A 12,083-nucleotide genomic window follows, 5' to 3' on the forward strand; every position below is an offset into this window, starting at 1 on the left:
CACACGCACACACACACACACACACACACACACACACACTTAAGATCTACATGAATTTAGTGAAACCGGATTATGCCCCACTACTGCTACTACAGCAGAGCAGTAGGCTCAAGAATGAGGTGTACTTGTGGTTCCAAAAACTTCAAAGAGCAGACTGGGAAGCTTGTCTGTGTTGTCTGTGGGAGGCAGACACCCATCTACCTTTAGTTAGTGCTGGTTTTGAGTGACCTGAACCTAATTGTTTTTTGTCAGTTCAATTTAATTTTTTTCATACCTTTTGGATTCTAAATATTTGTACAGCGCATGGTGAGAATACAAACTTATTTAAATAAAAAATAGACACAAAATAGCGACTGTTCGTCGGGTTGGATTGCAGCTTTGATTGTGTTGTCAAAAAGATGTTCAACTTTGTAAATATACAAAATAAATAAGCTTTACGGGCATATGAAAAGTACATTATAAAAAAATAACAATATGAATTTCAGTCTTGGTGTAGATTTAGACTCATCTACTTTTTTATATTGTTTATCATGTCATAATTTTGAGCCAAGCTCAAAATTATATATCTGACTACTTGACTTCTTGTATCAGTCTAAATTGTCCACAGATATGATTTTGAGAATGAATGGCTCTTTGTCTATGTGGCCTTGCAATAAATTGGTGACTTATCCAGGGTGTACCCTGAATACCTTGCAACCCAATGCTAGTTGGGTTAGGCTCTAGTATAAACCTGCGACATAGATTTGGATAAGCCACTGCGCACGAGGCGATTGTTGATTACTGGTTACTGCCCTGTCTTCAAGAATATTAATGAATGAACAAACTATGACTTCCTGTGTGCAGATCAGGGGTAGACTGAAAAGTTCCTTATTGAAATATAAAAGCTAAATATTTAGCAGGATTTAAACTCATTGTCTATCGCTGTAATACAGTAATTTCTGAATATCAAACTCACTGTCCTCAATGATGTTAAAATTATGTTTGCACTTTGAAATATTATCAAATGTCAAAAAGGAATACAATATCCATCATAATCCTTGATAAATGCTAATTGTCACATTAATGAAAATAGCAACCTCAGAAGGATGAAGTACAATACTTTGTATAATTGTGACACCTACATTCAAAAATGTTTCAATAAGTTTAATATAAGTATTCAGTGTATGTATGTACGTGTGCATGAGCGAGAGAGAGAGAGAGAGAGAGAGAGAGAGAGAGAGAGAGAGAGAGAGAGAGAGAGAGAGAGAGAGAGAGAGATTTGATTGGATTTTTAACGTTTATTCATAAAAGTCAAATTACAGAATAATCACGTCGACACAACATCCAATAGAGATTCACGTAAAGATTTTCAATAGTACTGTGCATTTTCTGAACAAATAAACGTCTAAATTTTTAACATTTATCAAACTAAAACAGAAAAAAAAAGAAAAAAAAGGATTATATCCGTTCTCCACAATCATCTCTTCTACAATCATGTCTTTTACTTTTTTCCTTAGTTTTTTCAATCTATAAAACTCTTGGTCTGTAAAAACTGGCTCACCACTTCTTGTTTTACTTTTCATATGAAAGCTGATGCTATTCAGAAGCGTGTTGAGGTCAGGAAAAAAAAAATTACTTTCACCTTCGAACCTTTTGTGTCTTGCAAGAATTTTTTTTCTTTTGCAAATCAGATTTTTCTGTTATGGCCTCTTTCAGACTGTTGTCATTTTCGTTCTCAGAGCTACTTGTATCAGGGCGTATCTCAGTTGTTTCTTTAGCAATTTTCTTTTCTTTATTCATTCTTGTATTAGTAATTTTCTTTAATTCCTCGTCCATCACAATATCATCCTCCTCCTCATCCTTCTCCAGGAGAGACTTTATTACTCTGGTGGCTGTCTTTCTGGTCCCTTCAGCCTTCACCAAATCACTTTGTCCATTCTTTGTGCTGTTCTCCTTGTCCTGCGTGGTATTCTGTGGCTCCGGGTTGGTGGCTGGCGACTGTTTAACCATCCTGGTGACTGTCTCTAGGACCCCTCAGCCTCCGTGTTATTCTGTGGTTCCGGTTTGGCGGCCAGCGACTGTTTAACCATTGAGCTGTCACTTGTGACCTTGGGTTGATGCCCGGTGATTCCACGTGGAGTTGGAAACTCACAGGGCTTTGATTGTAAAATCAGGACTGCAGTACTGGAAGACACCAGAAGGATTTTGGCCTCTGGTTGTTTAACACTTGTGTTGTCACCTGTATCCTTCGTGTTATTCTGCGGTTCCGGGTTGGCAGTCGGCGACCCAGCGGGTAAATGAGTCAGAACCCACAAGGTCGTGGCCCTGGGGCCCAGGCCGCAAGTGCTGGACACCGCCACAGCCGCGTAAGTAGATGCCCCCGGCGTGAGGGGATGAATGCTGGCTGTCGCCTGCCTCGTGGTAGTCCATCTCGACGCCCCCATAATGCCTCCTAATCTCCACAAGTCTCACAAAGAATGCAACTAACCGTCACTAACCGAAAGTCAAGATGCACATATACAGTGATACCTCTGTACCGCCTCTATACTCGACCAAATCGGCCGCGCTCCTCGGCCGCGCTCCTCGGCCGCGCTCCTCGGCCAGCGGGTAAGCGTCAGTTCGACTCAGACCGCCAGCGGAGTAAGACGTACGCAGTTTGTTCGAGTATTTCTTCCGAGATTGAAACTTTTTCGTGTTTCTCTAGCCCTTAATAATGGGTCCAAAGAAAGACAGTGACAAGGGGAAGGCAAAGAGGAAAACAGTGAGGACCACTATTGAACTGAAGAAGGAAATTATAGCAAAATATGAAAGTGGTGTACGAGTGTCTGACCTCGCGTCACAGTACGAAATGGCAAAGTCAACCATTTCCACTATCTTAGAGCATAAGGAAGTGTTAAAGAAAGCTGATGTTGCAATGGGAGTGACAGTAATTAGTAAGCAAAGGCCTCAGATAATGGAAGAAATGGAGAAGTTGCTTCTTATCTTCACCAAGGAAAAGATGTTGGCAGGGGACAGCATTAGTGAAGCTCTCATCCGCGAAAAAGCTCTTCAAATTTACGACGATCTATTGAAAACTACTGGAGGTGAAAGTGCTACTTCATTTACTTTCAAGGCAAGCAGGGGATGGTTTGAAAAATTTAGACATAGAACGGGAATTCATAGAGTTACCAGGCATGGGGAGGCAGCCATTCGGACAAAGCAGCGGCTGAGAAATATGTTACAGAATCAGCAAGACCATCAAGGCTGAAGAGTATGTTCCTGAACAAGTGTTTAACTGTGACGAGACCGGCCTGTTTTGGAAGAAATTGCCGGCCAATACGTACATCACAAAGGAGGAGACAAAAATGCCTGGTCATAAGCCTATGAAGGACAGGCTAACGCTGTTATTGTGTGCCAATGCTAGTGGAGACTGTAAGATCAAGCCCTTATTAGTGTATCATTCAGACAATCCCCGTGTATTCAAGAGAAATAACATCATAAAAACTAAGTTACCAGTTATGTGGCGAGCTAACACTAAGTCGTGGGTCACAAGACAGTTTTTTACTGAATGGATCCATGAAGTGTTGGCTCCCCAAGTTAAGGCATACCTCATAGAAAAGAAGTTGCCATTAAAATGCCTTTTACTGATGGACAATGCCCCTGCACACCCTCCAGGTCTGGAGGATGACTTAACAGATGAATACAGTTTCATCAAGGTGAAGTTCTTGCCCCCCAATACTACTCCCTTACTCCAGGCTATGGACCAACAGGTAATTGCTAACTTTAAAAAACTGTACACCAAGGCCCTCTTCCGAAAGTGTTTTGATGTGACATGTGATACCCAGTTGACCCTTAGAGAATTTTGGAAGGATCACTTTAATATCCTCAATTGTGTTAACATAATAGACCAAGCTTGGGGTAACGTCACTTATAGGACATTAAACTCTGCATGGCGAAAACTTTGGCCTGAGTGTGTACCTGAGAGGGACTTCGAGGGTTTCCAGTATGAGGCTGGTCCAAGCACTGCTGCTGTTATTCCTGCTGGTACATGTACTACTGAAGAAAATGCTGTCATGGAGGACATTCTTTCCATGGGAAGAAGTATGGGCATTGAAGTCAACAGGGAGGACATCGATGAGCTTGTGGAAGGCCACTCTTCTGAGTTGACCACAGAAGAGTTATTGTACCTGCAACAACAGCAGCAGCAAGATTTGGTTCAGGAGCAGGAATCCTCAGAAGATGAGGGTGTAAGAGAGGAGGCTTCCAGTGCAGTGATCAATGACATGTGTGCTAAGTGGGGTGAGTTGCAGGAGTTTGTTGAAAAATACCATCCTGATACAGCAGTCAGTAACCGTGCTGTGATAATTTTCAATGATACTGTTATGGCGCACTTCCGAAAAATAGTGCAGAAAAGGCAGAAGCAACTGACAATGGACAGGTTCCTTGTTAAAGAAAAGAGGAAGGCTACTGCCCAGCCAGATTCACCTCCACGGAAGAGAGAGAGAAGGGAGAAAACCCCTGAAGGCGCGTCCCCTAGCGTCATCATGGAAGGGGATTCCCCTTCCAAGGAGTAACCCTCCCTCCCGTCCTCTCCACATCCATTCCTGTATGCCATCAACCACTCTCCAAAATGTAAATAAATTATACAAAATGGTTTATAATGCTTTATTTATCTTTATCATGTACTGCTTGTGCACATTTACGTCTTCATTGTTGTTTAGATACACGTTCTTATAATATTTTAGGTATTTTTCTAAATGGTAAGAACGGATTAAAATACTTTCCATTATTTCTTATGGGAAAATTGGTTTCGGTGTTGAAACAAATCGGTGCTCAACCACCACCTCAGAACGGATTATGGTCGAGTACAGAGGTATCACTGTACAAGAAAGCAAAAAATGACTTGGATGTCACTCTATTTTTCTCACAAGCTCCCAAAACGTAGCCGTGGTTAAATTATGGTACACAAATACTTGTAGAAATACATAAAAAAGCAAAAAATAGAGTGAGTAGATGTGCAGAGACGCTAACACACACACACACACACACACACACACACACACACACACACACACACACACACACAGTTATCGTAGATAACTGGCCTTCCTTCTGGGGCCGCCCCGAGCTGCTGAGAGCTGACGGCCTGCATCCTACTGGGGCAGGGGCAGCTCTTTTGTCCAGGAATATAGACAGGGCCTTACAGCGTCTTTAACAATAGCCATACAGCGCTCGGGCTGCAGGTGATTAGAGAGCCTGCTAGGGTAGTTGTTGATGCGGTTGTGGAGTCTAGACTAGGAAACCATCAGACTGATGGAATAGTTAGTGACGTTGAGACTGTCTCCTTCCCTCAGATTTTTAATAAAATGGCCCGGGACATTACCCATATGAATCTTACTTCTGCTCTTATCACCATTGACAAGGTACTGTTCAGTGAAGCACCTGATCAGGTTATCCAAGACTCTATACCTGAAAGCATCCCAGTTATTGTATCACATCGTGTTTATAGGTCTTTACCTCCCAGATTTATTGAGACGCGGCATCTGATTAAGATTAATACATCCTCAGCTGTTAAACCGTCTAACAATTATGTTAGTGACACTACCACATTTCAATTTGGCCTTTTAAATATTAGATCAATGTCATCGAAGGCCTTGCTTGTGAACGATTTAATTCTTCAGCATGGCGTGGATATGATTGCTTTATGTGAAACATGGCTAAAACCAAATGTCTTCTTACCGTTAAATGAAGCTTCACCACCTGATTTTACATATGCTCATGCCGCAAGGGCTGATAAACAGGGTGGAGGTGTTGCTTTAGTCTACAAATCTATTCTGAACCTGACTTCTAATCTAGATATTCATTTTACATCTTTTGAGGCTCTTGTTCTAAAACCATCGCCTACAGCTGTAAACAGCAGGCTTTATCTTGTAGTAGTCTATAGACCGCCTGGTCCCTATTCTTTATTCTTAGAAGAATTTGGTGAATTCCTTTCGGATCTAATTACTCAATCTGATGAGGTTATGGTGACAGGTGATTTTAACATTCATTTAAATAATCCTAGTGATCCGTTGTGTAAAGCTTTCCTAACCCTCCTGGACATGTTAGGTTTCACTCAGTGGGTTCATGAAGCAACTCATTCCAATGGTAATACCCTAGATCTGATTCTATCGCGTGGTATAAATGTTACTGCTGTGACTGTCTCTCCTCTTACGTCAGTGATATCTGACCATTTTCTTATTACTTTTAAAGCAGCCTTTACTTGTCAAAATAGCATTACTCCTGATTTAGTCACTACTCGCCATATCGGCTTGTCAACGCTATCTAAACTTAGTAAGCTTCTACCTGAGGTATTGACTCCTTTTACTGTAGCAACAGGATCAATCGAAAATTACACTAGTGATCTAAACTCAGCTCTTTCTAGTCTGTTGGACTCAGTTGCACCTCTAAAAACTAAAACCATAGGGGTGCGCAGGTCTACACCATGGTTTAACGAGGAGACACGCGCTCTCAGACGGGCCTGTAGGAGTTTAGAGCGCAGGTGGCGTAAATCTAAATCTAAATCATGCTACATCTCTTGGCACGAGTGTGTCTTAAATTACAAACGTGCTCTGTCCACCGCTAAAGCTGCCTATTTCTCCAGATTAATAAGTAAAAATAAACACAATCCTCGATTTCTGTTTAATACTGTAGCCAGATTGACCCAGAAACAGCCAACGGCAAGCAGCTTGTTATTGGCAGCTGATGATTTCCAAGATTTTTTCTGCCGTAAAATTTGATAACATTAGACATGAAATTACTTCTTCAGCTTCACCTGGATCAAAATTTGATGTGGTTCCTTCTCTGGGTGTTAAAACCCAACTTCTCTCTTTAACACACTTTGAGAATGTCTCTCTGGTAGAATTATCGAAGTTGGTCTCATTCTCCAAACCTACTACATGCCTCTTAGACCCTCTCCCTGCTAAATTAGTTAAAGAATTATGGCCATTGCTGGGCCCTACTATGTTAAATGTAGTTAATCTTTCTCTTGCAACTGGTGTTGTTCCCATTAGCTTTAAAGCGGCCGTGGTTAAACCTCTGCTTAAAAAGCCACATCTCGACCAAGAGTCTTTAAATAATTATAGACCAGTTTCTAACCTTCCATTCTTATCTAAAATACTAGAAAGGGTAGTATCTCAACAGCTCTTAGATTATTTATCATTAAGCGGTCTTTTCGAACCATTCCAATCAGCTTTTCGGGCCCGCCATTCCACTGAAACAGCACTTACCAAAGTTGTGAATGATCTCCTATTAAATCTGGACTCTGATACCACTTCTGTTCTCCTTCTTTTGGATCTTAGTGCAGCGTTTGATACTATAGATCACTGTATACTCCTTGACCGACTGGAGAGACAGTTTGGTGTCTGTGAGTTAGCTCTGGCTTGGTTAAAATCTTATCTATCTGATAGGACACAATGTGTCTCCTACAATAATAAAACTTCTGCCTTCTCCGATGTCAAATATGGCGTACCTCAGGGGTCTGTCCTTGGTCCTCTATTATTCTCCCTGTATGTTGCACCTCTTGGTCAAATTATACGCAGTTTTGGAATAAGTTTCCACTGTTATGCGGATGACACACAACTTTATATGCCCATAAAAGCAGATGATCGATCTGAATTGATTAAACTAGAGGCCTGTCTTTCTGCTGTGAATAGTTGGATGTCCAGTAATTTCTTGCTCCTAAACCCAGACAAAACTGAAATGTTAATCATTGGCCCTGCGCGACATAGAAACCAATTTCAACACCTAACAATATCTGTAGATAACTGTCTTATAACCCATAGTTCAACAGTCAAGAACCTTGGAGTAACGTTAGATTCAACTCTTGCCTTTGACAAGCATATTAAAGAGGTGACAAAGATCGCCTTCTTTCATCTACGTAATATTTCCAAAATTAGGTCCTCTTTAGCCATGGCTGATGCAGAAATTTTGATTCATGCCTTTGTGTCCTCTAGACTTGACTATTGTAATGTTCTGTTATCAGGGTTGCCTCGGTCTAGAACTAGGGGCCTTCAGATGGTTCAGAACACAGCAGCAAGAATATTAACTAAAACTAGGAAATTTGACCATATCACCCCAGTTTTGGCTGCATTACACTGGCTCCCGATTCATGTTAGATCCGATTTTAAGGTACTCTTATTAACATACAAAAGCCTTAATGGGCTTGCTCCAACCTATCTGTCTGATCTTGTTAAACCTTACACGCCGACTAGGGCTCTCCGCTCTCAGAATACAGGTCTCTTGTGTGTTCCCAGATTTAAAAAGAAGTCAGCTGGCCAGAGGGCCTTCTCCTATCGTGCCCCTTTCTTGTGGAATAACCTCCCTATAAATATTAGACAGTCTGAATCTGTAAATGTCTTTAAATCTAGACTCAAAACATATCTGTTCGACCTAACATATAAGTAATATCGGGGATGGCGGTCTCAATGTTTAGGTTTAGCCTAGTCCTGCCGACGAGTCATAGGATTTCTTAGTTAGGCCCCTGCCTCCCATTAATCCTCTGCTATTCTGGTCCCTCTAGCACCACTCTCGCCCCTGCTATCTCTGCTATCTCTGTCTCTCTCCTTTCTTCTGCTGTTCTCTCTCACAGGCCTCTGTGTGGTGGATCATCGGCAATCGGCTACCTCTGTCTGCTTCCATGGCTGGCGATAGCACAAGCTGTACAGTGGTCCTGTTTCACCATCCACTAGGAGAGTGCTGGTTCTGCCTCATTTGGTTCTGCTGTGGTTTTGGGGTTTTGCCAGAGTAACCTTGACTTTAACTTTTTTGAGCTGAATGACTTAGGCACTGTCTGGTCTGTCCTCAGAGTGGTGGATCCTCGGCAATCGGTGACCTCTGTGTGCTTCATCGGCTGGTGGTGACTCGCTCTACTGGATGGATCGGCATGCCTTTGTTATACATTTATTGTTACTGTTATTGTTACTGTTATTATTATTGTGTTGTTAATCTGTACATGCGGTATCTATTGCTTCGTCTGTCCACTCCTGGAAGAGGGGTCCCTCCTCTGCAGTCTTCCTGAGGTCTCTCCCATCCATTTTTTCCCCTGTTAAAAGGGTTTTGTGGGGAGTTGTTCCTTATCCGATGCGAGGGTCGCACTGCTTGCAGTGCACAAAGGTCAGAGGGATATCGTCCATGTGCAGATTGTAAAGCCCTTTGAGACATTGTTTGTGAATCTGGGCTATATAAAAATAAATAAACTTGAAACTTGAAACACACACACACACACACACACACACACACACACACACACACACACACACACACACACAGAAAACATATACTTACAGTCACAATCAGCAAACACAATGCAGGGGTTCTTCCCACCTAGTTCTAGAGTCACTCTCTTCAGATTACTTTTAGCTGCAGCTTCTTTTATCAGCTGGCCCACCTATACAAAATATACATAATACACATCAGTACCTAGATAAATCTCTGGTAACAGTTAAAAGAGAGTTAAAGCTTGGTATTTCTTGCAAGCTAGGAATGCCAGGTAATTGCTACAGTGTTATAGCTTTAGCATTAGATTTACATTTACTTGACCGTTTTACAGCTCAGCATGGTCAAACACTGGCATCACAGAAAATTCAATTCTGTACGGCACATGTGTCAAACTCAAGGCCCGGAGGCCAAATGTGGCCCACCACTTCATTCCACGTGGCCCACAAGAGCATTAAAGGTCGGAGTGTCGAAAAATAAGAAGGTCACAAGTGTGCTTTGACCAAAAAAACCAAACATTTCCCACATTGCAGTATTTAAGCCCATTTTAACTTTAACTTTGTTCAAAATCTTTTTTTGTCAATGTCCTAACTTGTATTTAATGTTTTTTTTTATTCAGTTGGTCAAGAATGGAGCTTGAGGATGATACAGATACCACCCCATGAAGGGAGAGAGGACATTTCTAAGATATCTAGAAACTATATGTTGTGCTGTGGTGTTTGTTTTTGTCTTTCCTCCTCTTTTCCTGCTGTATCAAAACCTGTGAATGATTGGATCTGTTCAAAAGCAGCAAAGCTCCCTTCTGCTGCTGCCGCTAGAGACAAATCTCTTTGCTTATTTACATTGTAATTATTCAGCAGAAATATCATAACATACTTCCTTACCTCTGTAGAACCAGTGAAGGCTACTTTGTCAATGTCCATGTGGCTAGCAATGGCTGCTCCTGCTGTGGGTCCAAATCCTGGTATGATGTTCACAACTCCAGGAGGGAACCCTGCCTGAATAGCAGTAGTAGAGTGCATGTTTATTCAGGGAATCAGCAGAAAATTGAAGGAACCAATGTAAGGATAGGGATTGAAAATAATCTTCAGCCAGATCAGGACAGGTCTGAGTGATTCAGTAGAACTATTTGCTTCAATATTTTACCACTAATAATGTAAAGGTCTTCTATACTGTACCCCGCATTTCACATTGTCAGAATACTGTCAACTCCGTTAGCGATTTATCACCAAAAAAAGTGAATTCTTGCTTTTAAATAAACTTAGATTTTGTTGGCATTTAAATTTTCATCAAGACAAAATTTTGGTGCAGTGCCTCATGGCACAGCAGGCATACTGGCAGGAACAATAGATATAACATTAAGACATATCTAGTATAAAATGTTTCTATTAGCTCTTACAGAATCCCCTTTGCTTTGAGTCTGTATTGTGTAGGGTTGTGTTGAAGTCCCACATAACATAAGGCATACTTTAGTCATTCATTAATTTTTGATACCTGCTTCATCCGTTGTCCCAGGGTGCGGGACAGCAGTTGGGGTGCCTCACACCCCAACCGACTAGGGGTGTGAGACAGGGGACACAGCGGGTGCGACACCAGTGCACTGCGGAGCCACATATAGACAAACAACCACTCACGCCTATGGGCAATTTGAAGCCGGCCAATTCGCCTGAAGTGCATGTTTTTGGAGTTATGTAGAGCCTGGAGAGAACCCATACAGACACAAGGAGAACATGCAAACTCTGAACAAAGCAGGACAAGAACCCAGAACTGCCTTGCTGCGCCATGACAGCGCTACTCACTGTGCCACCGTGCATACTTTATGTGCTACTATATCAAGTTTTCCAGATTAAAACAACAACAACAAACTAAATAAGAAAATACCAAAATGACAAAATAATTTGTGGATCAGATCAATATAAACACTGAGAAAGGATTTACCATCAGGGTCTGTCAGAAGAAGTTTGTCAGAAGATAAAATCAAAGGCCTTTTAGCCCCAAATTTAGATGAATCCCAAAGTGAATATTGAGACAACTGTAACATGAAACCTCTTTGATGAGTGATCCAACGTGGAGGGCTGTGAGGGGTGTCTGCTCCGCTGGCTTGATGACAATGGTGTTTCCACAGGTCAGGGCTGGTGCTATCTTCCACATGAACATCAGGAGAGGAAAATTCCACTAGCACAGAAAAAAGAACACATCAGCTGAGCATTTATTAATGTGTTAGTCAAGTGACAGTCCAAAGCACCATGCTAGGAATAAATGTATACAAGAATTAACAGAATTTACATTCACTTGCCATTCAGTCCCCCAGGCAACATTTCTTCGTTTAATAAATAAAAATTTCTTCTATTTTCTCCACACAATGATTTTATTTGAAAACGAACTGAAAATTTGGAAGGAATTGAACCTAGTAAAATTTCCTTTTATATCCTTATTTATTCTAGGACCTAAGATCATTTTTGCAGGAAGCGAAGCAACTCATCCACATGCTAACATCCCTGAGAGCATTAAAAAGAAAGGTGTGCGTAGTATTATACCCGAAGACATGCAATCTCAAGTTACTGTCTAAAAGCAAGTCTCGACTGCTTTCTTTATTCTACAGAGACCCAAAACTTTCCCAAAGGAACAATTAGTCATGCTGCATGCAGGTGGAACCCAAAGTCATGTATTACATCGTTCTTTATTTCTAAAACTTTTTTTAAAAGAATGACCACAAGGCAGTAACATTTTTATAAAAATATTATGTAATTTGACTCTTTTTATTCTTTTCACATAAGAAGTTATGACTTCAACATTAATATAATTATTAAAATTTACAGTTTGATTAGTTTTATATTGTACTATTGGAAAAACTCAATCCTTGCATTTGG

At 41.2% G+C, this 12,083-nt stretch overlaps 2 protein-coding genes across 4 annotated transcripts in view; one reads left to right on the forward strand and one right to left on the reverse strand.

Moving 5' to 3' along the window:
- Positions 1 to 12,083, reverse strand: part of aldh1a3 (aldehyde dehydrogenase 1 family, member A3) — a 58,004-nt gene that overhangs the window by 14,948 nt on the left and 30,973 nt on the right. For 2 of the 3 annotated variants that reach the window (XM_068342167.1, XM_068342259.1), the window contains exons 6-8: positions 11,260 to 11,388; positions 10,098 to 10,211; positions 9,283 to 9,385 (exon numbers count right to left, since the gene is read on the reverse strand). In XM_068342167.1, coding sequence (XP_068198268.1) covers positions 9,283 to 9,385; positions 10,098 to 10,211; positions 11,260 to 11,388 — 346 coding nt within the window. Of the gene's footprint in view, positions 1 to 1,291; positions 2,447 to 9,282; positions 9,386 to 10,097; positions 10,212 to 11,259; positions 11,389 to 12,083 lie in introns of those variants that run through there. The other variant, XM_068342344.1, reaches the window with a different exon arrangement.
- LOC137595447 (tigger transposable element-derived protein 1-like) lies at positions 2,318 to 4,532 on the forward strand. The gene is given in 2 exon segments (XM_068315575.1): positions 2,318 to 3,227; positions 3,229 to 4,532. Coding segments are annotated over 2 exon segments (1,839 nt in total). The 5' UTR covers positions 2,318 to 2,692.

Source organism: Antennarius striatus, chromosome 1 (genome assembly GCF_040054535.1).
Source record: "Antennarius striatus isolate MH-2024 chromosome 1, ASM4005453v1, whole genome shotgun sequence".
In the NCBI taxonomy this organism is placed as follows: Eukaryota; Metazoa; Chordata; class Actinopteri; order Lophiiformes; family Antennariidae; genus Antennarius; species Antennarius striatus.